At 43.1% G+C, this 27848-nt stretch overlaps 1 protein-coding gene across 6 annotated transcripts in view; it reads left to right on the top strand.

The window, feature by feature from the left end:
- TENM2 (teneurin transmembrane protein 2) overlaps window positions 1-27848 on the top strand; it is a 1386931-nt gene that overhangs the window by 1220141 nt on the left and 138942 nt on the right. For all 6 annotated transcript variants that reach the window (XM_032158572.2, XM_032158571.2, XM_058440114.1 and 3 more), the window contains 2 exons: window positions 2908-3009; window positions 23104-23298. In XM_032158572.2, the coding sequence (XP_032014463.1) occupies window positions 2908-3009; window positions 23104-23298 (297 nt within the window). The remainder of the gene's footprint in view (window positions 1-2907; window positions 3010-23103; window positions 23299-27848) is intronic.

The following is a 27848-nucleotide window of genomic DNA, read 5'->3' on the forward strand; positions in this document are numbered from 1 at the left end:
ATTACAATGTAATAATAATAGAAATAAAGTGCACAATAAATGTATGTGCATCCCGAAACCATCCCCAAGCCCCAGTCTGTAGAACAATTGTCTTCCATGGAACCAGTCCCTGGTGGCAAAAATGTTGAGGACCGCTGGTCTACATGTCCCTGGATGATCCATCTCCCTGCCTGGATCTCTCCAAACTCAACTAATGTCACACTCTCCCTTGTTTGCTACCCTGCATCCACATTGGATTCAGTTCCTCTCTTTCCCACCCCAGAGCCTTTGCATAAGCTATTCCTCTGACCTGGAATACCCTTCCCTCAGCTCTTTGCTTGCTGGTTTCAGCTCATCCTTCAGAGTCACCTGCATAGAGTAGAGAGGCCCTCCCTGAACATTCTCTGTAAGTAGCTTCCTTTCATTACTCCATCTCAATATCCTATTCTGTTCAAAGCACTTATTGTAATTTTTACTTATTTAATTTGTTTGATTTTTTTGGCTTGTATTCTCTATTATTGTGCAAAGCTTTATAAGGGCTTTGCATATGAGGGGACTATATCTGTCTTTGTCACCATGGTATCTCCAATGGCTTGTTACATAGTGCTTTGCATATAAGTGCTCAGTTAGTAGACTGAATCATATGTAAGAATGTGACAGATCTGAGATCTTACCCTAATTGCAAGCTAACATGTTAGCCTGACACAGTTTCATGGATGCCATCAGAAGACATGAGACTCATGGGTCAGAGACAAGGGACTTTATTACTCAGAGCAATGCAATATCCAGAGTGTCAGCACGTGTTCTGTTCCCCAAGCCCCAGTTCCCTCAGAGTAACACCTCAGGGCCTCCCTCAGGTCGGGTGATGCCAGTACATGTCATGGGTTGCATCGCAGGAGAAAAACCCTGAGCTTACTGAACCCGAGCCTCTTAGAATGGGCAGTAAGCATGCTTATTCTTTGTTCCAGAGGGAGACATTGTCTTTACTATACTGGGTAATAAGTAAACCTGCCCTTTACTCAGGAGAGAGACACTATCGCTGTCTCCCAAGGCTGTTCCCAATACAGACAGCCTTGAAAAGATAGTTCAGAACTAAGGCAGTCAATGCCTATGCTCTCAAGACATTCGGAAACATGAGAGACCCAGGGAGAATGATCTCCCAGCACCCTGTGAAATTGCTGATTTGCTGATCCACAAAAGCACCTAACGCTTTTTGAATGAGTGATGAATAAATGAAACAAATAGGTAGCCACCTGGATGCTTCTCAGCCGACATTTACACAGCCAACCTCAAGGAGTTTCATTCTGAAATGTTAATTGTTGTTACACGTTAAGGAAACTGGCTTGATAGAGTCTATGGTCTTTTGTCTGATTTTGAAAAAGCAAATACACTTATTGAGTTTTCCGCCGAGTGCCAGAAACCAACTACAGTGTAGTTCTGGAAGATGAGAGTTGAGAAGGGAAACACTGCAGAAAGAAAACAAAACTGTGTGATTCGAAGTTTCATTCCAGAGTGGGAGTAAATGGGAAATCAGGTTTAAAGGCAACACATCCTTTATCACTCTCAGGTAACTCCATTAGGATCAATTAGACTTCACAGCCTTTCATACCATGTCACCAGGTCAAAGTCCCCAACTCTCCAAGGGTGACATCACATCACATTTTGGGAATAGTGGCTTATACTTTCCTTTTCATCTTAGTAATTTGGAACCTGAAAGTCTAAATGTATTTTGTTTTAAGACAAAAATTAGGATGATGGTAATAATTTTTAAAGAATATGACTATTTCTGTGCAGACCCAAATCAACATTAAAAAGTTCCGAAATCATTCCTTTGAAGGTATTACTTGAGAGTATACATAGAAAGGTAAATCACAAGATAAGACGGTGATGCAGGTTAGAGCCAAATGTGAACTAATTCATTTTCATGAAAAATAACATCCTTAAAAGCTAAGCATAAAAGGACATTTGTATAACCCCAAACCTCCTACTTAAAGAATTCCAAAATCCTGCCTAATGTAAGCAGTCTTATGCATTTGGGTTTTTCTTTTACTAGAATTCCTTAAAGCAAGGAATATTTTTACTCTACAAATCTGAGGTTAGGAATAACTGCTCCTATTTTGAAGAATCACTCTCTATACCTAAGGCTAAAAACTGATACCCTGTACATCAGACCAAATCTTAACTGAGTGGGATGATGAAGGTTGGGGGGTGGTTGTGGGTACAGTGTTTAAAAACTTGTCAACATTTAAACGTGGGAGCTTTCATAGTTTTTAAATCCAGACTGATAGTTTATTTTTTTCTACTGTTTTGTTTTGTTTGTTTGTTTTGTTTTTGAAATTGAGTCTCGCTCTGTTGCCCAGGCTGGAGTGCAATGGCGCAATCTCAGCTCACTGCAACCTCTGCCTCCTGGGTTCAAGCTATTTTCCTGCCTCAGCCTCCCAAGTAACTGGGATTACAGGCATGCACCACCATGTCCAGCTAATTGTGTGTGTGTCCGTGTGTGTGTGTGTGTGTGTGTGTGTTTGTGTATTTTTAGTAGTGATGGGGTTTTACCACGTTGGCCAGGCTAGTGTCGGATTCTTTACCTCATGTGATCCACTTGCCTCAGCCTCCCAAAGTGCTGGGATTACAGCTGTGAGCCACTACGATGGATGAGATTGGTAGTTTATTCTTAAAAAGTGAAAGTTACAGCACTACTAGCCCTGCATTCCTGCCTGGGGCCATCACCTGGAGAGCACTGTTGAAGCTGTCCCAGTCCCCACCACTCCCTATACTCTTCCTTCACTCATTCGTATTCCTGACCAATCCCCTATTATAGGCATCTGAGGTTACTACCACTGGTCTTTAAAAGTGGCAAGTTACTAATGGTTAAATTACTGCACCAGTAGGCAGAGGAAAAGGTAATCACTACATTTGTCTCTCTTTCAGATTCAGTGCAGGACTGTCCACGTAACTGCCATGGGAATGGTGAATGTGTGTCCGGGGTGTGTCACTGTTTCCCAGGATTTCTAGGAGCAGACTGTGCTAAAGGTATGTGCCACCGCTTCCCTGCTATGGTTGGAAAACAGACCCTCCTTAGGCTTCTCTGAGTGGGTAACAGAAGGGGCACCCAAGTAGCCTTCCCATCAAATTCCCCCGAGACATCTTGCAAGCCCATGCATGCCAGAAGGCATAAGCCTTTGGTAAAGAGTAGGCTTTGATTTATGACCATTGGCCAACGTACCTATAGGAGCAGGGCAGTTATCCTTGGCACTGAGGTGTGCTGAGAAGAAAGATATGCTAAAAATGAGATGGTCGGATTTCCTGTAAAAGCAGAAGTGAATTACCATCACTCCTTTCTTATAATCATTAACTTCTATGTAATGGAAGATTAAGCATCTCAGGGTTAGTAAATTTCATTCATTCTGGCCAGCTACACTCTTAATCTAGGAAGCGCTATTTATCTTGGTGGAATCGGTTTTAAATTGTATTATTAATTTATCTACACTGCTGTGCACAGAATAGCTGGAGCCCTGAGATTCTTGGGGGAAAGGTAATATGAGAAAGAAAATGCTTCTCACAAGAACAGAGAATTTAGAGGCTGCACACCTTGTTGAAAGAGACCTTCAATGTGACCTTCAGATGGCTCTATCAGAGGCAGGTATAGTGAAGAGCAGAGCATCTCACACTTTTACCCACAGGCACACACACAGACACAGATACACAGACACATAGACACACAAGTGTATATGTCTAAATACAAGTAGGAAGTTGAAACAAAACTCACAAAATGATATTTTACTCCATGTTTCTTTTCTATTCTATTTCATTTTTTATTTTATTTTATTTTTTTGAGGTGGAGTCTCACTCTGTCGCCCAAGCTGGAATGCAGTGGTGCGATCTTGGCTCACTGCAACCTCCCTGTCCTGGTTTCAAGCAATTATCCTGCCTCAGCCTCCCAAGTAGCTGGAATTACAGGCGTGTGCCACCACACCCGGCTGATTTTTGTATTTTTAGTAGAGACAGGGTTTTACTATGTTGACCAGGCTGGTCTCGAACTCCTGACCTCAAGTCATCCACCCACCTCATCCTCCCAAAGTGCTGGGATTACAGGCATGAGCCACTGTGCCCAGCCTCATTTTTTTTTTAATACCAGTTATGACCCATTACACTGATTTTCCACCCACTAATAAGCCATATCACAGTCTGAAAAATAGTGAAGGAGCAGTTAAGCATACTTGCTGCAGAGTCAGGCAATCCTGGGTTCCAATGCCAGCTCTGCCATTGGGTATCTGACATTAAGTGACTGACTTAACATTTCTGAACCTTGGTTTCCTCATCTGGAAAAGTGGAGAGTTACTTTCTAGGTTTATTGTGAGGATAGTGTAAGATAACACACATAAAGCTCTTAGCAGGGCACAATAAGGCCTCAAAGGGCTGGACTTTCTTATTTAATTATGCATATTATTTTATTTATTTATATGTTTGACTAATCTTCCCATTATTTTTATGTGTGCTTTATTAAAAGAGCTTCCTGCCTTGACTTTCTGCAAGACAATCATTAATAAAGCTGCTCTGTAAATACTAAGTAGTGCTCTCCTTTCCCACCCTCACCACAATTGCTCTGAAAAATACTATTTCAAATAGTCTCAATATTTCAAAGATGTGAGGGTTCCATCCTTACAAATGCTGACAAGTGAAGGGGGCTTTCTGTACTTAAAGTTCTGGGTCTGATGGCACGTCCGTGAGACTTAATTCCTAAATGACACCGCTTACAGGTATCTCTTCTGTCACACAGTATGGTGAAAGCTTCGATAAACTTAAAAAGAAGGCAAGGTTTGTAGTTCTCCTTGAAGAGGTCCTTCGCATCCCTTGTAAATTGTATTCCTAGGTATTTTATTATCTTTGTAGCAATTGTGAATGGGAGTTCACTCATGACTTGGCTCTCTGTTTGTCTATTGTTGGTGTATAGGAATGCTTGTAATTTTTGCACATTGATTTTGTATCCTGAGACTTTGCTGAAGTTGCTTATCAGCTTAAGGAGATTTTGGGCTGAGACGATGGGGTTTTCCAAATATACAATCACGTCATCTGCAAACCACAATGAGATGCCATCTCATGCCAGTTAGAATGGCGATCATTAAAAAGTCAGGAAACAACAGATGCTGGAGAGGATCTGGAGAAATAGGAACGCCTTCACACTGTTGGTGGGAGTATAAATTAGTTCAACCATTGTGGAAGACAGTGTGGCGATTCCTCCAGGATCTGGAACCAGAAATACTATTTGACCCAGCAATCCCATTACTGGGTATATACCCAAAGGATTATAAATCATTCTACTATGAAGACATATGCACACATATGTTTATTGCAGCACTATTCACAATAGCAAAGACTTGGAACCAACCCAAATGCCCATCAATGATAGACTGGATAAAGAAGATGTGGCACATATACACCACGAAATACTATGCAGCCATAAAAAAGGACAAGTTCATGTCCTTTGCAGGGACATGGGTGAATCTGGAAACAATCATTCTCAGCAAACTAACACAGGAACAGAAAACCAAACACCGCATGCTCTCACTCATAAGTGGGAGCTGAAAAATGAGACACATGGACACAGGGAGGGGAACATCACACAGTGGAGCCTGTCAGGGGGTGGGGGGCTAGGGGAGGGATAGCATTAGGAGAAATACCTAATGTAGATGATGGGTCGATGGATGCAGCAAACTATTATGGGTGCAGCAAACCAGATGACGGGTTGATGGGTGCAGCAAACCATATGTATACCTATGTAAAAAACCTGCACATTCTGCACATGTTTTCCAGAACTTCAAGTATAATTAAAAAAAAAAAAAAAGACAAGATGCCGCCCAACCGTTCTCAGGGCTCTGTGTCAGGCCAGAAACCACCCAACAGCTCTCTGGGCTGTGCCAGGCTTAGTGCACTCTGTCAATGGCAGGGGGCACATCAGCAAAGTGAACAGTGGAGACTGGACCTCCTCCTAGCGCCTCCCTCAGGCTCTGAGGGTCACTGACAGAGCAAGGAGAACAGAGAACAGCACATGCATCACCAGGCCGAGCGCTTTTCCTAGCGGAGGCTTTAAAGGAAGGAAAACCTCAGTGTCATTTGAATGGCTTTCCTTGCGTAATCTAATTTTCCTGGGAGTGAAGGCATTAATGAGAAGAAGGACAGAGTCGTCCTTTTATATGTGGCTGCAAATGGGCTGAACCCTCAGCCGCATGGCCTGTGAGCTGTAAATGTATATTAACACTGACACACATCGATGTATTATTAATCCTAAAAACCATGTGTGCTCTGACTGCACATCCAGTTACTGGCCTTTTAAACCTAAGTACCCCGGCCATTTAAGAACCCTTTGCTCTAAATCCATTTGCAGATGAGCGTCCATTCTACATTATGGATCTGTAATGGGGTGTCCATTTAGCTGCTTAAAAGGACTCTCGGTGTGTGTTTTGCACTCACCACCTGCGCTGTGGCAGGGCGCACACTGCAAGTGTGCATTAGCCGTGGTATATAATTGATCCTTGTGAAACAAATATTGAGTGGCTGTTAAGAGTAGTTATTCCTCCATACTCAGTCGCTGCTCCTGAAATCAGGCGTTGAACTTGTATACTTTAATTTAGCTGTTGCACACAGTGGACAAAATTGAAGTGTTTAAAAAATAAAATTGCTTTTCCCCTATTTCTCCATTTATTCTGGGTGAAGTTGGTTGAAGAGTGTTAGGAGTAAGATTCTACCTTTTTGCGCTATAGATGTTTTTCCCTTAGTATTTTTTAAATGGCCACAGTTTAAGCTACTTTATTGTTAACAAAGTGAAATTTCCCCTCATTCTAAAACCTTCTTTCCCAGTCTTTGATCTTTCACGTACCACCTTTATTATTGCTGGCAATTTCATGGGACATAAGTATTATTAATCACTTAACATATTTCTTTAAGTCAATTCATTATAGTTCCATAGATTTTTTTTTTTTTTTTTTTTTTTTTTTGAGACAGAGTTTTGATCTTGTTGCCCAGGCTGTAGTGTAATGGCGCAATCTCGGCTCATCACAACCTCCGCCTCCCACGTTCAAGCAATTCACCTGCCTCAGCCTCTTGAGTAGCTGGGATTACAGGCATGTGCCACCATGCATGGCCAATTTTCTATGTTTAGTAAAGACGGGGTTTCTCCATGTTGGTCAGGCTGGTCTTGAACTCCCGACCTCAGGTGATCCACCCACCTCAGCCTCCCAAAGTGCTGGGATTACAGGTGTGAGCCACCACGCCCAGTGATACATTTATTTTAAAAAGAACAATGTCAAAACCAGAAAATTGAAAAAAGGAAAACTATAGGAAATGCTAGCGCCCCCATTAACCCTATCTAGAGAGTAATATTTTCACTTTGATTAGCATCCAAGCCAAGTCAGCTTCTTACACACTTATTTCACATCAAGAATCCCAAAAGTGGACTGGAGCACACATAAGCCTGGCATCTGGAGAGACTCAAGCCTTGAACACATCAAGTCATAACTATTGGCCCCTAAAATAAAAATATTCCTTGACCACACCTGTGGGATGAAATGAGAAACAAGTAAACACAAGCACACAGGTTTAACTGTACCAGGTTCAAGTGCAAAAATCTAATGATTAGCACTGAATTTATTTCTGAAATGTTAAGCCTATACTTCCAGTTGTTTTTAAATAACAACTAATAGCTTTTAAGTACTCAATATGCACCAGATACTGTGCAAAGTACTTAATACATACTCTTATTTATCTTCATATCAATGATATGAGGTAAATTCTATTTTTTTAATTATACTTTAAGTTCTAGGGTACATGTGCACAACGTGCAGGTTTGTTACATATGTATACATGCACCATGTTGGTGTGCTGCACCCATTAACTCGTCATTTAACATTAGGTATATCTCCTAATGCTATCCCTCCCCCCTCCCACCACCCCACAACAGGCCCCGGTGTGTGATATTCCCCTTCCTGTGTCCATGTGTTCTCATTGTTCATTTCCCACCTATGAGTGAGAACATGCAGTGTTTGGTTTTTTGTCCTTGCGATAGTTTGCTGAGAATGATGGTTTCCAGCTTTAACCAATCCTCCCCACTACAATTTTTTAAACATTTTATATTGAAATCATTTTAGACTTGCAGACAAGCTGCACAGATAGAACACAGAGTTTCCATACAGAGCGTACCCAGCTTCCCCAATGTCCACATTTTAAATTTCCGTAACTCAAAGATCGAAACCAAGACATTAACATCCATACAAAGCCATTAGCTAATTTACAGACTTTTCCTAACTTTGCCCTTTCTTTCTCATCCTGGATCCCACATTGCATTTAATTGTCACGTCTCCTTCATCCCTTTAACCTGACCAGTCTGTGACAGTTCCTCCGTTATTCCTTGCCTTTAATGACCTCGACCGTTTAGAAGAGCATTAGTCAGGTATTTTGTAGAGTGTCTCTCAGTATGGGTTTGTCTGATATTTTCCGGTGATTGGATTGAGGTTACGCCTTTTCAGCAAGATGCTATGCCCTCCTCAGTGCATTACATCAGAGATGCACTTCTGATTTTAATAAGAAAAAAAGTAAAATGTGGTTGAATAAGTGAGTGTGTGTGTGTGTGTGTGTGTGTGTGTGTGTGTGTGTGTGTGTGTGCCTTTGTTCCCCCTCACTCATAAGGCAGAGAGGTGGGAAGACTCGATCCCATTGGTCCTGCACAATTTAGCAGTGGCTATGACAGGTTGTCACTCACGAACAACTTTTGGGTTTAAGAAGCTGCTGAGTGTTGGCAGGGAGTAACCCTGAGCCAACAGAATGAGGTAATTGGCTAGCAAGTGCAGAGACAGGTGCACCTTGAGTCTCCTGTTCCCCAGAACAGGGCGCCCCATCTCCCGGCTGTGGGCCATGATCAGTGTCCTTCTTTCTTTTCTGGTTTGTTTGTTTGTTCTTAGAGACAGAGATTCGCTCTGTCACCCAGGCTGGAGTACAGTGGCGCGATCTCAGCTCACTGCAATCTCCTCCTCCCAGGTTCTAAGCGATTCTACTGCCTCAGCCTCCAGAGTAGCTGGGATTACAGGTGCATACCACCACACCGTGTCAGCTAATTTTGGATTTTTCATAGAGGTGGCGTTTCACCATGTCAGCCAGGCTGGTCTCAAACTCCTGATCTCAAGTGACCCACCTGCCTTGGCCTCCCAAAGTGCTGGGATTACAGGTGTGAGCCACCAAGCCAGGCCTGTCCTTCTTTCTTGATAAAAACTCTTAAAAGGCCCCAAGCATAAGGTCCTCCCTCATCACAAATTCCGATTCACCTTTGTTCCTTCACTGACAGCTGTGCCCAGGATTCCTTGGCTCTGCCAGTTTTTGTGACTGCAGGCAGCCGGCAGACTCAGGCCCTCCTGCCAGGGGGAGAATTTGCCACGTTAGCAAGAGAGACTCCCATCACATCCAAGCGACCGGGTATGTGTCCAAGTGACAGAAATGCGGATTTACTCTCTTGACCTCACACTGCGCCTCCCGTGCCCTCAGATGTGCAGTGCGAATGGCAGCTCCTTGTCTTCTTGTAAACCTGCCAGTCTGCATCAGGCATCTGAAGACATCCTTGCAGTGAATGGAGGAATCAGTCAGCATGCGTTTGCAAGAGTGTTTATTCCGCAGCCCTCACCATCTCGGGGGCCCTGAGAGGTTCCAAAGGCAAAATGAAACTGACCCGCGCATGGAAATAACGTGGAATGGATCTAACACATTGTCCTGAGTCAGTCGAGGGGACAGAACTTATTCGTACATTCAGTGAATGCATGTGATGTGCCCACTGGGAGACACGTACTGCACTAAGAGCCCAACTAGAGGGAGGAGCGAGGGAACCACAGGCTCTGCCTTCTGAGAACTTCTGGTCTGACCAGTTCGTACTAAAAGCAAGGGGGTAACATAAATGAGAGTTCAAAATGCTGTGATACGGACTTTGAATGCCATAGACATTCCAAAGGAGAAAATAAGGAAGTTTATAAAGTAATAAAATGTGCGTGTTATAAATGGGGGAGTAAGTTCCCCTGGTGGTGTCTTTAAGGATCACTCCAACTGTGGAACTCATGCTGGGAGAGGCATGTGAAATTCAGGGACTTATTATACTCACAGATTCTAGAGAGGGAGCCACAGCACACATGCGGAGGACCGTGTAGGACCAGCTCCAAGGGATCAGGTTCAGCCAGGCAGGTGGGAGCTGAGAGAAAGTGAGGGCTGGTGGCCAAGTGCCTTCATTGCTGAGCCAGGGTGGAGCAAAAGGCATGGGGTATTTTACTGGTGCATTTGAGTGTCACTAGATCACAGTCAGGGAAGGCAGGAAGGGGAACCTGGGGCAGAGGCCGGCCTTATCACACAGGTGCACCTGGTCTCCTGGGACGTGAGAGACCGGGTCGTGACGATGCCTGTAAGGCATCATGAACATTTGAAGTTTTCAAAGGTTTTAAAAAATTCACAGTGGTGTGAATCAATGAACATAGCCAATTCGCATCAGGGAATATGGAGAAAATTCCACCGAGAAGACTGAATAGTATAGAATCACATTAATTGAGCAACTTAATAGGCAAGCTGTTCAGATCCAGAGCTTCAGGAAAAATGGCATTTCTTTCCTGGCAATTTGTACCATTTTCCATCAGGCACCTCTCCTGTCCAGCGATAATTGTGTTTACTATTCAAGTTATTGTTTATTCTACAGTTTTTTGTTATTACTATTTCCCTTGCGTGGTTTTCTCATTACTTTAATGCTATTTGTTGTGGGCTAGAGGTTTTTTAATTATTATTCCTTTCCCTTGTATTTGCTTTTATGTGAAGGCTTTAACTTCAGGTGCTTCCTCGGATTGTTTGTAAAGCAGCCTTGCATTTCAGAAGAGCGCTGAGGTGTCTGGGTTTTTTTTCTGTTTTGACACTGGCTTCTCAGATGGCTTATTTGGGCTGAGCTTGAGGCCTCAACCTGCAGCCGAAACTTAACACACCAGAGCCGTAGTTGTTAGGTAATGCGTACTTAATAACTATTAGAAATGACAACTCCTGCTGCTGAACAGCTGTCAGTGGAGGCCCAGAAATGCCACAACCACGGGAACATAAAGTCTTCTCTCTGGGGGTTAGTTTCAGCTCCTACCCAGCTTCTGTGGAGCTTTAAAAAAAAAAAAAAAAGAAAAAGAAAAAAACAGGAATCTTGCCATTTTTCTCCTGTTAACTGGCAAATGTACCTACCACCCAATTCCTCATGGCTACATGCCAGCACTAAAAACAATTCATCATCATCATCAGAGCTGACATTTATTGAGTTCTTACTACATATGCCAACCACTGTGCTGAACAACTATATAATTATGTCATTTAATCACCAGTAGCCCTAATTTATGGATGATTATCATCCCCTTTTATAGATGTGGAAAATGAGGCACAGAGTTTAAGTAACTTGCCCAAAATCACCCAGCAAGTAAGTGGAATTGTTGGGATTCCAACCAGGCAGTCTGGCCTGGACTTTCAACACTAGACTAGCCATGAGACTGACCTCAGAGGTGAGGCATAAAGGAATTTTGTCTTTGCAGGCAGCTTGTGCGATGGTTACACACTAGAACTCTGAGTTTGAACCCAAGTAAACTTTTCAGGAGAGGAAACAAGAGTTCCCCAGGTAGAAAGAGGCAGAGCCAGAGTTTGAAACACAAGCCCCTGGCCAGGTGCAGTGGCTCACGCCTATAATCCCGGCACTCTGGGAGGCCAAGGCAGGCAGATCACTTGAGCCCAGCAGTTCATGACCAGCCTGGGCAACGTGGTGCAATCGCATCTTTACAAAAACTATGAAAATTAGCTGGGCATGGTAGTGAAGCCTGTAGTCCCAGCTACTCAGGTGGGTGAGTTTGGAGAATTGCTTGAACCTAGGAGGTGGAGGTTGCGATGAGCAGAGATTTTGCCACTGCACTCCAGCCTGTGCAGTGGTGAGAGAAAGAGAGAGAGAAAGAAAGAGAGAGAGAAATCTTCTGACCTCAGAGCCTGATGCTGTTACCCTCTCTCTTCCCAGCCACCAGGCACGTTCCATCACCTTCCTCCTCCCACCGCCTGCCACCTCCTGTTCCAACGACCTCCAACAATCTCTGCTCCGTTTTTCCTCTCTATCCTTACAGCTGGATTTTTCTATATAAATATTAAGTTGTGGGAGCCACTGTCCTGCTCACTTCGCTACCAACCTCTCCATGATAGTATTTCTCCTCCCCACCTCCAGAGTTCTCTAGAGTTCTCCCAAAGCTCTTAGGGGCATGTCACTACTCTCCTCAAACACCTTCAGTGGCTCCCAGTCGCCTCCCACAATAGTTATAAAAGCTTTGGTTTAAAGACATGGATCTGAAGAGATTGTTATCAATGTGTATTTCCAGGTTTCACCCCCATGCCAGCCAATCTGACTTGTAGGACTGGTGTGCAGCTCAGGAATGTCCCTGTTTAGCAAGCCCCCTGGGGGGGGTCTGATGCAGGTGGTCAGGGGCCACATTCTGAGAATGAAGATCACATTTCTTAGAATGATGCCCAAGGTCATCCATGATCTAAACTACTCTCGCACTGTCACCTCCCACTGAGGCCTGAACACTCACTCTAAGTTCCCAATAGTCACCCCTCATAAAGTGTGAGGCCCTGCTTCTTCCTCTTTTCTCAGGCTGTTTTCTCAGCTGAAATGTTCTCATCAATCCCAGCCTTTCCTATCAAACTGCTGCTCATCATGGAAAGCCATGCTCACAGGTCGCCACCTCCCTGAAGCACCCTCAGATATGACCCTGTAGTCACCTGGGCTTGGCAATATTGCAGCAGTGGCCCCTGCCACATGCCGGCCACCTCCTATCTGGGTGGTTCTCCTGCTGATGACAAGCTTCCAGCAGTCCCCGTTGTACCTCCCTGTATTTAGTTTGGTACCCAGGACAAAATATATGCCTGCTAAATGTCTGGTTACTTGAATAGAAGAGGGAAGGCTTATAAAGATGAAATATGGCTGGAAAATGTCACAAGAACCAAAGCGAGTGCTAAAGAACAAGGTTCTAATTTGTCAGGTCAATGATGCAGCAATAAATCAGCCACCTTTGAGGCACGGAGGGAGGGCATGAGCAAAGGAAGGAAAGAAGGAAGAATGAAAAAAGAAGGAAAGAAAAGTTTACAGAAAAGAAATGCCATTTATTCCACAATTTACGTGCGTTGTGTCATAATAGCCAAGTGATTAAGAAGGAAAGCTGTAGAGTTTGAATTTGCTAGGTTTGAATTATTGCTGCCCTAGTTAACCGTACCCATTTTAGAAAATTACTTAACCCCTCTGAGCCTTGGTTTTCTCATCTGTAAAATGGAGACAACAGCCATATTACCTATTACATTGCTGTGAGGTCCAAAAAGTAAATACATGGAAACTTTGTAGAACCATGCTTGGCACGTATTAAATGTTAGCTGGTATCCACCTTCTCAACAAGCCTTTGAAATCATTCATTATTATTCCTATTTTACAGTAAAAGAAACAAAGATTTAGAGAAAGTAAGCTTCTTCCCCAAGGTTACATAGCAGGGCCATGTCTGCCTGCTTCTGAGGCTTGTGGTCCTGATAGCCATCCAGGAGAGAGATGTGGCAGGAAGACCCCCTGAATCCAGGGCAGTGTGACCACTCCTGAAGTCCCCAACAATAAGTACTGCCAGCAGCTGGGGCTCTCTGAGCCCCCTCTGGCTCTGCCTCACAATATGCTCCCCTGTCTCCCTTTAATAGACGTCTTCGTCTGTGCCATGGAGAACAACGACAAAGCTCTTAGTCCCCTCCCTGAGGGTGGATGGTCCTCCTCGTCACCAGGAATACTTCCCTCAGAGCTTCTTCTCTCTCCATGAAGGAGGCTCAGGTCCCAGCTGTCCTTCCTGAGACAGCCAGGGCTGCATCCTAGCTCCTTCAAACCTTCCATCATTCACACCCATCTCCTTCTACCTCCCCATCCTGCCCTGAAATCCTCATTAATGCAGACAGGCCATGGACCATGACTGCTGCCCAAAAGAATGTCCCTCAGCCCACCGCAGCTGGATGGCCAAATCCCACCTCTCTTTCCTCCCACCCCTGACCTGAAGAAATGTACAGGGATTCTTTGGCAGCAAAGGCCCAGAAGCAGGAGCTTGAAGCAGGCGCACTTGGTATATGCTTTGCAGAAAGCGACTGAGCAGACACCCTTGGCAAAGTCATCTTTGATAAAATAGCGTAAGAAGAATCACCACCGCCTATTGAAGATCAACTACATGCCGGGCGCTCTGCAAAGGGTTTTAAGTGAATTCTCTCATTTCATCCTTGCATCATACGTCATGATCATCTCTGTTTCACAGAGAGAGATCTTTCTCAGAGAGAATCTTTCTCAGAGAGATTCAAGACTCTTGCCCAGGTATGGTTTTTGAACTATGTTCTTACCCACTGGATTAGTGACACCGACACTGGAGCCCTTGTTGGAATCATCTGTTAACACACAGATTGCTGGGCTCCACCCGGAATTTCTGATTCAGTAGGTCTAGGGTACTAGCATCAGGATTTTGTTAAATATCCAAATGCTCAGGCCTCACGCCAGGTGTTCTGAGTCAGAAGCTGCATTCTAACAGGGTCCCCAGATGACTCCCATGCACATTCAAGTTTGAGTCTAGATAAATTGCCCTTGAACTCTGATCGGACTGCCCAAAGAAAACAAAGATTGAGGCAGTCACATCACTTTTGACCTCTCATCCCCCTAGCTTGCCAAGCAGGCACGGAGGAGCCCTCTCCTCCCCAGTTTGGAAGTTGCAGTGCACATTATTTGGTGGCCACGTGTGAGTCCATGCCTGCAAGCTCCAAAACGCGGCAGCTCGTGATGTCTCTCATGGCTGTTGCATTACCAAACAGAAATCGCTTCGCAGGACTTCAGTCCGTCAGCCCTCATCCAAGTTAAATTGCTTCTGAGACTAAAAATCCTTCTGTTTTTTTGTTTTTTTTTCTTTCCTTTTTAAACTACTAGATAAGTATCAGAGTAGCCCTGGAAGGCAGAATGTCTAACCCTAGGGAAACTTGTAGATGTGATGCACACAGAGTTGGGGAAATCCTGTGGTTTATGGGAAAATCTTTCATGCTGGGAAAGAAACCAGTCTTTAGAAAGAGGTCAGCTGGGATGGGGGACAGGGAAAGGGTGCTTTACCCTGTCTTGTCTCTCTACAAAGTGACCAGTTGGAACAGTTTTCGCCCAGTGAAAATAGTGATAATAAAATCCTATCTAGTAATGACTATGTGCCAGGCTCTGTGCACAGCACTTTAAATCATTGTCTCATTTCCTCCCTTTGGAAACACTATGGGGTAAGTCCCGCAGAATTCTTATCCCACTTCAGAGATAAAGCAATCGAGGCTGAAAGCAAAGTGTCCATAGTTACACAGCTGGCAAAAACAAGGGAAGGAAGAAAGGAAATTCAGGCTGTCGAACTCCTGTAACCCTACACCATGCCCAGAACCATTCTGCCTGCTGAGAGACAGCATTGGATGAAACAGACCCCCCATGCCTTCAAGAAGCTTCCATGCTTGCGGGTAATAGGACACCAACAACTTGCAAATTCATCTTGATGCTCCAATTACAACAAAAGCGTAAACCTACTTCAGTCTGGACTTGAGCTGCAGAAAAGCTTATTGTGTACTCTGAATAATTTAAATATTCATTATGTAATTAATGCTGTTCAGTCTCACACACACATACACACAAAAACTGAGACTTTTTTAAAGAACAGCTTAAGTACTTATCGATTGAGAACTTTTATAACTCTCAAAATGGAGGCATCCCCATATCTCTACAGGTATTTTAAATGAATTGAATTAATCATAGGCTTAAAAGTCTCTTGCGATCTTCGTTAACTTCCCTGGGTTTAATTAAAACATCTGTGCACTTTTAATTTATCGATTCATCCAACTCATATGTCATGTTTTTAACACACCCCAGCATGCTCTGCATCATTTTTAACCCGATTTCCACTTAACTAAAGCAATTAAATTCACCCCGGATTAATTAAAGCATCCATACTTTCGTGCTTAAGTCAGCGTGTGCTTCTTTCCCCACATGGCTCCTGAATGTCAGAGATTTGACACACCTGATGAGTTTTTTGTCCTTCTGGAAATTCTTCCCTGAATCACTTTCTTGCTTATTAATGTGCCATTTGACAGAATGGGAATGAGGAAGTTGGTGCAGATGAACTTTGGCCCTCTGAGCCGGGGACTCTGACCCCATCTGTCAGAATGCACCATCTGGTTTCCTCTCTTCACGGGGGTCCTGCCGGCTCTTGCCCCCACTGAAACCAACTAAAGCGTCTGAGTACTCTGAGCAGGAAGGTGGCAGGGGTGGGGGGAGGGCTATTCAGGTCAGAGATGAGCATTGCAGTCAGGATGGCTGGTGATCTTTGCATTTGTATTTCATAATCACTCCTAGCTCTCTTTCCAACTTCCTCTCTCTCTCTCCTTCCCTACATACCCAGTCCTTTATTGCTCTGCCCATTTAATAGGTCAGGAAAACTGAGATGCCAAGGTCAACAGCCTTCCTGCTTGGGCACGGTGAGCCAGGGAGCTGTCCACAGAGTGACAGATCATCTCCCTGAAAACTAGATTTGATTTGCTGCCATCCACTGGGATGGACAGAGCTCATCCCCTCAGCCATGGCAGCATTGGGTGTAAGCAGCCTTATTTTTTCCCCCGATCAGAAAAGCCAAAAATATTTCTCGTTATCATTTTTATCTGTACTTACTTAATTTTGAATGAAGCTGAGTATCTTGTCTTACCTTTATTGGCAACTTATATTATTTCTGATATGTGCTTTGCCTAGGTTTTCATTCATCTTTTTATTAATTTGCAAGAGTTCTTTGCGTATTTCAGATATCAAACGTTATGCTGTAAAACATCAGAAAAAAATATTTCTTCTCAGAGTTGCTTGTCCCTTAATTTTGCTTAGGGTATCCTTTGTCACAGAGAAGATATTAATTCTTTATAATCAAATCTGATCCTCTGTTCCTCCATGGTTTCTAGAATTTATGTCTTACATATCTCCCTCCCAGGAAACTAAAATTAGTATCCAGTATTTTTTCTAATACTTTTGTAGTTTTTGTTTTTCTATTTAGGTCATTAATCTGTATGGAATTTTTTTTAACTTTAAGTTCAGGGGTGCAAGCATGGGTTCGTTACATAGGTAAACTTGTGTCATGGGGGGTTGTTGTACAGATTATTCCATCACTCAGGTATTAAGCCTAGCGCCCATTAGTTATTTTTCCTGATCCTCTCTCTCCTCCCACCCTCTGCCCTCCAGGAGGTCCCAGTATGTGTTTTTTCCCTGTATGTGTCCATGTGTTCTCATCACTTAGCTCCCACTTATGAGAATATACAATATTTGGTTTTCTGTTCTTTAGTTTGCTAAGGATAATGGCCTCCAGCTCCATCCATGTCCCTGCAAAGGACATGATCCCATTCCTTTTTATTGCTGCATAGTATGGAATTTATTTTTGAATACAGTGTGCAGTGGGGGGGTCAAACTTTATTACTTAATTTTCTACCAGATGGATTGCCAATTGCAGGGATCTTGCTAGAAGGGAAACTCACCTTTCTGACACTGTTTTGCTCGGCACCAAGCTAAGTCCACAACCTCAAAAGCCAATGGGGTTGCCTTTTGAGTTTTGGTTTGGGGGGACACCGAGCTTTGTTTGCCTGGCCTCCATGACCCAAATATTACATCCTCAGTTGCTTCAGGAGAATCAATGCATCTTCTTTTCTCCATCACTTATCCTCTACCACCTAACCAAGCTACTAACCCATGTGAGTTACTCATCACTATTGCTGACTAACTGGGATATATGGCAACCAACTATTAGTGCTATGTTGACAATTTTCCTGGAGTACTAGCTTCAAGTATTCTCACCTCTCTTTTCCAAAGAAATTTTGAAACAGACTTCAGCTGGGTGTAGTGGCTCATGCCTATAATCCCAGCACTTTGGGAGGCTGAGGCAGGAGGATCACCTGAGTTGAGGAGTTCGAGTCCAGACAGGGCAACATAAAGAGACCCCATTTCTACAGAATTTTTTTTTTTAATTAGCCGGGCATGGCGGTGCACACCTCTGGTCCCAGATGTTCTGGAGGCTGAGGCGGGAGAATTGCTTGAGTCAGGGAGGTAGAGTCTGCAGTGAATGGTGATCCTGCCACTGCACTCCAGCCTGGGTGACAGAGCAAGACCCTGTCTCCAAATAATAATAATAATAATAAAATGAAATAAGTATAAAACAGACTTCAAATAATTTTTAAAATACATTATTTGAAATTCCCTCTACACATCTAGTCCAGCCCACAAATTATTTGTGCAGATGTAGGCATTTTCCCTCTGCTTTTATGACTGAGCCTCTCCAATATCCTTAACTTTTCTCCATGTATTCTGTTTACTGCAAGCTCCAAGTGGACAGGTGGCTTATCCTGTTACTTCCCGCCGAGTAAATAACACTCATAATTCATCTCACCCCTTACAGAGAACTTTGTGGGGGCTGGGAGGGCGGGGGAGCTTCAGCTGGATCATTAAAATGAGCTTTATACCATTTAGGTGAATCTAAATTGTGTCATTTTTTTGTCATCAGCCTGTTAACTTGTCAGTTGTTAGTGGTTGTGGTAATTTATTTTTCTTCTGCAGGAGTCTTAGAGCTTCCATTTACTAGATTTAGTAAAACAGGAATAGTCAATTTATACAAACATTTTAATTAATTTTACATAGAAGCTTGAATGCTCAATGTTCTGCTCCCATATGCCTTAGGAAGAAGAGAGACATGCGGAGACAGAAAACGCTCCACTGTCTTACCTGACCAATCACAACCAACTCCCTCCCACACCAGAAAAGACTGGAAGAAGAAAAAATGAAATCTTTCCATTAGCGTGATTTGACATACGTCTGGTGGTTGCTAGTGTTTGTGTGTGCGCGTTTGAGACCTATGGCATTTCTTTATTTTATTAGCCCTTGAAGTCAGATTGGAGATTCAGTTTGAAATTTTATAAAGGAGCATCTGTTAATTTGCCTACCAAGTGTCAGCTACTCCTGTGAGCCATACATGTTATCTCACTTAACCCTTCCATCAATGCTGAAAGACAATTTTTTGAAGGGAAAATTGGGTCTTTGAGAGGTGCAGTAATCTTGCCAAAATCCACAGCTGGTAAGGTACAGGTTTGGTTTCGAACCCAGGTCTTTCTGGCACCAAAACCCTTGCTACTTCCACTTCTGCTCCATAATACTTCTTGGCACCGAATAGGCAGTGTCATTTTTCTATAACCTGTCATAAAAAATAATGCAGCTTGCATGATAGTAAACATATAAGACTTATTAATACAGGAGGTTCCCCATTTCACATCCAGCCTCTTGAATAAAACATCAGCCTGAGCCTCAGATACTGGGATGCTCTGGGTTGAGTTATGTCTGAGAATGAATCAGTTGCCCCGAGGGAAGGTGCTCTCCAATGCAGGACACCCCAGCCACCACTGGAGGGAGCTCATCTGGTGTTTCTGCACTCTGCCCCATGGCAACTGGATTACTAGAAAGTCTCGCTCCTGTGATGAGCCGCCTTCCACTTCTTTGTATGGCATAAGCAAAGCCCATTGAGTGTCCTGCTTTCCAGTGAACATCACAGTGTTTTGCATTTTTGACCACACTCCCAGTGAGCATGCGGCAAACCCTGAAGGAAGGCTGCATTTGAAAGGTGGAGAACTCTCTGACCTATTTTTTATTTTTTTCACTGAGTAATTTAAGTAGGTCAAATTTTAAATTTGATTTCCCAAGCACCTGGTTTTAAATGAAACCCATTCTTACCTTCTAGACAATCCTGTTTTTTTCTACTTGAAGTTTATGCAGAAGAGGAACCGTGTCACTATGAATAAAGAAAATAATTCAGCCAGGCACAGTGGCTCACACCTGTAATCCCAGCACTTTGGGAGGCCAAGGCGGGTGGATCACCTGAGGTCAGGAGTTCGAGACCAGCCTAGCCAACATGGTGAAACCCCATCTCTACTAAAAATACAAAAATTAGCTGGGCGTGGTGGCAGGCACCTGTAATCCCACTACTCAGGAGGCTGAGGCAGGAGAATGGCTTGAACCCGGGGGGCAGAGGTTGCAGTGAGCCAAGATCACGCCACTGCACTCCAGCCTGGGTGACAGAGCAAGGCTCTGTCTCAAAAAAAGAAAGAAGGAAGGAAGAAAGGGAAGAAAGGGAAGGAAAGGAAGGAAGGAAGGAAAGAAAGAAAAAAGAAAAGAATTTTATCTATATTTTTTATCAATTAAAAAAGACAAAAATTTTGCACCTTACTTTCTACCCTCCTCCACCTTTCGGCAGGAAGGAGGATGTAATAGGAGACCAGTGTTGGTGATTTGATGTAACTTTCTCTGCCATCCATGACACCCCATCCAATATATAACCCTTAGGTCAGAGAGTCAGAAACAGCCCTTGGAAGCTCATTTAAGTACACATTGTGCAACCATACTTCTCGCTGTTTTTTATTTCAGTGCAGGGCTGGAAGGGGGCTGAGAAGTGATGTTGATTCTAGTCTTCCCACCAGGAAATACCTTCACTGTTACCTAGATCAGAAATGACAAGTAGGTTTTCTCTTGAATACCAACTCTGCCTGCTTGCTGGTCTCAGCCTGGACACTGCATTGACGGTTTCAAGGCTCTGTCTGGGCTCAGGGGAACAAGATGCCATGAACAATTAGTGATGTCTGTAGAGGTGTGGGAAGGTAGTACTATAGATCATGTGCACACACTTGCCATCCCAGACCTAGAGCTTAGCATGAGTCTCAGGAGGAACTGGCATGGAACAAACTTAACTCTGTCTTAAATCCCTCTCAAAACTTTAAGAAAGTTCAGAGTTTCTTGTGCTACTTCATATTTGCATGTTCCCTAATTCTTAATTGGGCACCCTGGGTTCAAAGCTCTTTTGCTACCCTCTGTTAGGCAATCAGCCTCTGTAGCAACTCTGTACAAACTCCTCTGTGTAAGCGTCCTGGAGATAGAGAGTATGATCACTACATTTAGACAGTTCATCTAAATTCTACGGCTTTGAAGTTCTCACTTTTGAACTCATTCTTCTCCTCTGGTAGATTCATAAGCATAAGAATACTATTGAAAATAGCACCCCCGATAGTTCTGGCAACTGTCCTATTACAAAGCATTTTGAGGGGAAATGACCCCTCAATCGTATGTCAACTATTGAGATAGTTATATTTCAAATCAGTTTGCAATTAAGGTAAAACATGCACTTCCCCAGAAAAAGGCATTGTGTTTACAGCATGAGATTCACTCCAGGGACTGTTCTTCCCACGTCTTTCATAAATGGCCATTTAGTGTTTGCCCACAACCCCCCACCACTGGGAAATCTCTGAATATCAGGAACACAGGAGAAATGTTTACCTAATCAAGCCACCATTGATGAACGTAGCAATGGAAGGAAATCAACAATGATAAACACAATCCCTGTCTTGGATAGCTGACTATATATCTTTGGGAAATTAGACACGCACAGAGGAAAGTTAATTACCATAAAAACTACATAGAAACATGACAACAAAAGGGGATTCATGAGGCTGGGTGGGGCAGGTGACTAGGAAGTGACATGATTAGGTATGCCATCGCTGCGTGGCACAGGGAGCTCACCCGGGTTGTAGATGTGTGTACACACACACATGCAGAATTCTCGGAACCTGTGTATTCCAAACCATGGATAACACCAGGAGTCACTGAAACACCTGCATCCGTCATTTCTGAAGGCCTCTAATGCCACTTCCATAGCCGGAGGATTTTAGGCCCAAATTTGAAAGCAGGTTGGAAGGTTAGGCTCTTTACAAACTGATGCGGAAATGAGAAGTCTAAGACCTGAAGGAGACCGACCACTGAAATCCCATTCTTGATGAACTCTGAAAGGTGGTAATTGGCACATTTGCCGCCAAACTGATTAGAGCTGTAGGTAATCTTCTCCCAGACAATCCCCACTGATTTTCCAACCTTCTTCCCACCAATAGATGGAAGAGGGTACAGCTGAAGGGTGAACTGCTAGAAATTTCATGTCTTCAGCCTGCCTGCCCCCTTTTTTTTTAATAAGTCAAGCATATTTAATCATTATACTTTATTACGCATGTTACACTTTGAAGGAGGCACAATGACAGTAGTCCCTCGTTATCCTCAGGGGATACATTCCAAGACCCCCTGTGTGTACCTGAAACCACAAATGGTACAAACCCTACACATACCATGTTTTCCCTACACATACATATCTAGGATAAAGGTTAATTTATCAGTTAGGCCCAGTAAGAGATTAACAATAATAATAAAATAGAACAATTAAAGCAGTAGCTGTAACATAAATTATGTGAATGTTTCTCTCTCTCTAAATTCCTTCTTGTACCATATTCACCTATTTTTAGACAGCAGTTGACCATGGGTAACTGGAACTGAAAGTGAAACCGCGGATAAAGGGGGACTACTTCATTTCTTCATGGTATAGATAAGAAAACTGAGGCAGTGAGACTTTTAGTGGCTCAGCTGTGTCTCATCCCCACTTCCTTTTTAATAGGCATAAACTTATTGGGAATAAGAGTTGACTGACCTGAGGGTAAAATAATCAGCAAAATGGATTCTAATCTCCAATACCAACAACAGAACAACAATAGGGATATCAGTGTCACTTAGCGAAGGGCACCACTTCAAAGTTGGGCCAACCTGGTTCCCAGCTGGGCTCTGCTGCTTGTGGGCTGTGTGACTGCACATGTCACTTCCCCTCTCTGAGCCTCACCTGCAAAAATGGGGACCATGACTCTAGCCTCCACCTCATAGGGTGATTATGACAATGAAGTCATGAATTGCACATAAAGCCTTCTTTCTATGCCGTGCCCAGCACATAACAAGCATTTAATTGGTGGTAGCTGCTGTTATCAGTAGCACTTGTGTTGTTTATCTGGCAAAGGTTCTGCACCTGCGCAGCCAGAGTCCCCAACCTAGAACACTGTAAGCCAAGCCCCAAGGCCAGACAGCTCTACCTCCTTAGACTGCCATAGCCCCTCAGATGCCTTCGTGACCTAGTGCTCTGTCTTTGGTTTGTGCAGCTGCCTGCCCCGTCCTGTGCAGTGGGAATGGACAATATTCTAAAGGGACGTGCCAGTGCTACAGCGGCTGGAAAGGTGCAGAGTGCGACGTGCCCATGAATCAGTGCATCGATCCTTCCTGCGGGGGCCACGGCTCCTGCATTGATGGGAACTGTGTCTGCTCTGCTGGCTACAAAGGCGAGCACTGTGAGGAAGGTAAGCCCGCCGGCCCCCGGGGCTAGGCAGCAGTGGAGGGAGGGGTTTGCAGGGCCTGACCTTTGCTAATGAGCCCAGTCCTGGGCTGCGTGTTTTGCAAGAGAAGTTTCAACATTTTGCACAAAAAACTTCAAACTCCTTTGCTTTGATAAATTTCTTTAGTTGTAGAACAAGAAAGGCCTATGGAGATGGTTCTGGAAGAAACATTTTGTTTTACTCTCCTTTATAGAAATTCCTTTTCTCTTTCACTTTTGTTTTTCTCTTTAAATTGCTCTCTGTGCCTTTGTCTTCTCTTTCCTTCTACTCCTCCCCTTCCTTCTCTTTCTTTTCCTCTTTTGTTCCTTTCCCTCACCCTATCTTTCTTCCTCTTTTCTCCTGCTTTATTTAGTAATTGGGAATTACTAAAGCTATTCAGAGAAAAGAAACAAGAATTCCTAAGCCCCTTGCCTCCCTTCCAAACAAAAAGCTGTTTGTTGTTGTTGTTGTTACTAACTCTTCCTGGTAATCTAAGACCCATATATGTCTGTGTAAATATTTCAGCAAAAATTAATATCAATCGACAGCAGTCAGGCTTGAAAGATTGTAGGTTTTTTATGTCATTTAGAAACACCATGTAGGGCAAATTAGCTTGGTTACTTACAATTGCACAAAACTAGAGGAGAGTGAGGATGCAGCAAGAGGGATGGGATTTGATGGATCCTGAAAATCTCACCCTGGCGGACACGTAAGGGCCTTTCACACACATGGGTGAAAATCAGGGATATAATAAACTGAATCTAATCCGACAATATAGTCAGAGATAAGGCTTGGAGATCAGGAGAGGGGGACATAGAAGAGGGAATGCAGGAACAGGGAGAAAGCACCTCTCTGGAGGGGATCCAAAAGCAGCTGTAACTAATCCTAGTTACCTTGATCGGTTATTTCAGATAAATTATTTTGTGCCAAAATGTTGGGACTGACTTGCAGTAGCTATAAGGCAAGAGAAAGCTATGCTGCCTGTCAGCCTTCCCGCTCTGTATTTGCCCTTGCAGAATACGGTCTCTGGTTGCCATTTGATTACTTGTCACCATATAAAGAATTGGCCACAGCTGGTAGGAAGGTAAGACCATAGACCCTCTCATCCCCTTGCCCATTCCCCAATCTCTGAATTGGCTTCATCGTTGTCTTCCAGCTGAGGCTTCTTTTCTCTAAGCCCATCTGCCAGTGAAATGTCCTCACACAACTCAAACAGCCCTTTTCCCTCCCATGTCCCCAACAGAAATAGAAGTGTCAACTTGCCCAACAAACTAAGGGGAAAAAGTGAAGCCTCTGCCTATTCTGCATGAACTTGATGTAACCACCCAAGATGTCCCCATAGAAAAGATCTTGTCGGAGGCCATACGCATTGTGTTCCTCATGGCCAGGCTAACAAGGGATCTCAGGTTTTATGAGGTTCTCAGATGCTAATGGATTCATTCTTTCATCCCAACAACGAATGGATCTCCAGAGTTCTATACAAAATAACCAATCATCACAGCTCTCACCACAAAGTAATGACAGTGCTTTGTACTTAGATACACCCACATAGGGTTCCCTTGTGAAACCCCGCAGTGAGCCAAGATCATGCCATAACATTATTCCTCTAAGATTTTTCAATATATCAGCAGTAATGCCCTTAATGGGGCCCAGAAGTCTGACCCCCACATCTTCACTTGTCAGTTCTCTGTATAATTTTTCCTCTGTTATAAAAGGTAGCCTCCCTATGTCTGCATCATAAAAAATTGGGAGTTTGGATGGAGGAAATACTGATTTAATAACCCTGCTTGAAAGGTTAAAGTTCTTAAAGATAAATGGATTGCAGGAGGCAAAGCTGCATTCGCTGAAAACATAAGAGAGGCCAATAATATGACAAGAAAGGTTAAAACGACCTTTTGCATGCATCATTTGGAGAAAGGAAAGTGCTAGGGCAACAACATTGCCAGTCTTCGAATTGTTTCTCTCCAGTAAAGATTATACACAGCTGTATGCATGGAATCTCAAGTGATTTCTCAACTTTCTCACTATCCCACCCAGTCTTATTTAAATGTTCAGAGTGAATTAGCCATCCAACTAAACAAGCCACGTGAATCATTATGAAAGGATGAAATCTCCTCTGTTGATTTCTGCTACCCAAAAAGAATGAACCGAGGTGATTCATACGCTGTTTTCAAAATAGGAAGTGGAATCAGAAAGTCTGGATCAGCACTTTTTCTTCCATTTAGCTTTTTTATTTCTGATATTCATCATAGTCATAACGTTCAAACAATTTACCTGAAATGGCCACGGCAGTGAAATCAATAGTTGCCATCCCTTCATTTTTCCTGCATAAACACGGTTGTACTATTAACAAATTTGCACAAGAAAATGAAAGAATGTATTCGTGAGGTTTCATTCAGTGATGTGTAGGGGAGTGGGAAGGTGATGAGAGAGGAATTGACATATTAGTTTAAGTCAGCCATGTTTTCATGTCAGTTTCATGGTTGAGTCATTTTTCAATGACATTTAACTTCATAAATGTAATTCATGGTTCTTCAGGGGCTTATAGTACATATTGTTTGTAAAACTCCTTGACCTCCTTTTTTATCCTTAGGGATAGAAATTGCATTCACAACCCTTTTTTGTCAAACCTACAGAGGGCCCAAGACTAAATGAGTTCTAATGATTTCAGCTGCCAGGGGGCAGATGTTTCAAGGCACATGGTACTTAGCTGGTAAAGGCAACTGTCCCCTTTTAAGTGTAACACTGTTTCTATTTATAAAGCTTCGTAAAATGCCATAGTCCCTCCTGCCTGCTAAAGACTCTAAGGACGTGGCCACAAGACTATCTTAGGAAATCGGAACCAAATTTAAAATTCATAGTAAAACTGCTCCTCTTGAAGTTTGAATTTAGTTATTCCATCCACTGCTGTAATTATGTAGCACAAAGGGCATATTTACTGGTATCACTGACCAGAGAAAGGGTTAGATCGTATTTTTAGATACAATAAATGGTTTTTTTGATGGCATTCTAGTACCAGTGCTAATAAATCTCTGTGGATTTTCCTCCTTTCTTTATACCATAATTCAGGATAGAGAAGAGAGAGCTAATTTATCTGGAAGAAAAATGCCATTTTCATTTTTTTAGTGTATTACTTTTTATTATTTCATCCTTCTAAGAAAAAGATTGTGATTTTTTTTTTTGAAAGCTCCTAGCTGCTGGCACCGCACCAAACATTTTAAATGGCTAATTATAGGTTGAGAACAATTTTTGAAGCAATAAACCACAAGATATTTTTGTGTATATTTTGATTTTGCCTTATTAGAAATGGGGGCAGAGTGAAAAATTAGAATTTCAGAATTTCCTTTATTGGAACAATATAAACATGATGGTTTCTGAATGAATTTGTTCATAATTTACAGATCCCCAAATATGAATTTTTTCCAAAAGTAAGAAAGAAATTGCTAGCACCATTTCTACTTCCCATCAGTCCTTTCTCTACACAGGAAGTTTGTCCCATCAATGACAAATGCTTATAGCACAGTCTGTCCTTCGTTCTTGCAGCAACTGTGTATTGAACACCTGGTATATTCCCTTACCTGTGCTAGGCATGAGGCACCAAAGGCCCTGCACAGATCTTTGTCTGTTTTTTTTTGTTTTGTTTTGTTTTGTGATGGAGTCTCGCTCTGTCACCCAGGCTGGGGTGTGGTGGCACAATCTCGGCTCACTGCAAGCTCTGCCTCCCGGGTTCATGCCATAGTCCTGCCTCAGCCTCCCAAGTAGCTGGGACTACAGGCACTGGCCACCACGCCAGGCTAATTTTTTGTATTTTTAGTAGAGACAGAGTTTCACTGTGTTAGCCAGGATGGTCTCGATCTCCTGACCTCATGTTCCGCCCAACTCGGCCTCCCAAAGTGCTGGGATTACAAGTGTGGGTCACCACACCCGGCCCGCCCTTTGCCTTCTATGTGTTTGATGCTTTCAGCTCAAGTTTACATTCAGATGTGCTCCACAACCCTAAATGGAGCAAATCTGAAGGTATCAAATGGGCTTATGTCATCAGGAGTTATACTCCCCAAGACAATGAATTCAACTGTAAAGTAATAATAACAAGATTACGTAACATCATCATAAATATCTCCAACTAATAATAAGCAACTAAACTTCATCTTTGGGGGAGTGTACCCCTGATCTTTTTTTAATCACTGTTTTTTCCTCATGCCTGAAACAGTTTTGAAATGACTTCCATATGTAATACCTTCCTGAGAATATCCAAATGGGATCGTGAGAAATATCTCTTACCACTGAAAATTATTATTTTTGCCTCAAGGGAGGGCTCCCCTTTGGAAACTTCATGGAATATTGTGATTTCTAGTAAGTCCAAATTTCTCAAGTCTGATGTCCCTCAGGACTAGTTAGTTTGTGGCATGGACAATCTAAATAATGTCATATTTAGAGCCAATATGTCATCCATATTAAAATACACTAATGGCTGGGCATGGTGGCTCACACCAGTAATCTCAGCACTTTGGGAGGCTGAGATAGGAGGATTGCTT

Source organism: Hylobates moloch, unplaced genomic scaffold (genome assembly GCF_009828535.3).
Source record: "Hylobates moloch isolate HMO894 unplaced genomic scaffold, HMol_V3 SCAFFOLD_6, whole genome shotgun sequence".
Classification (NCBI taxonomy): domain Eukaryota; kingdom Metazoa; phylum Chordata; class Mammalia; order Primates; family Hylobatidae; genus Hylobates; species Hylobates moloch.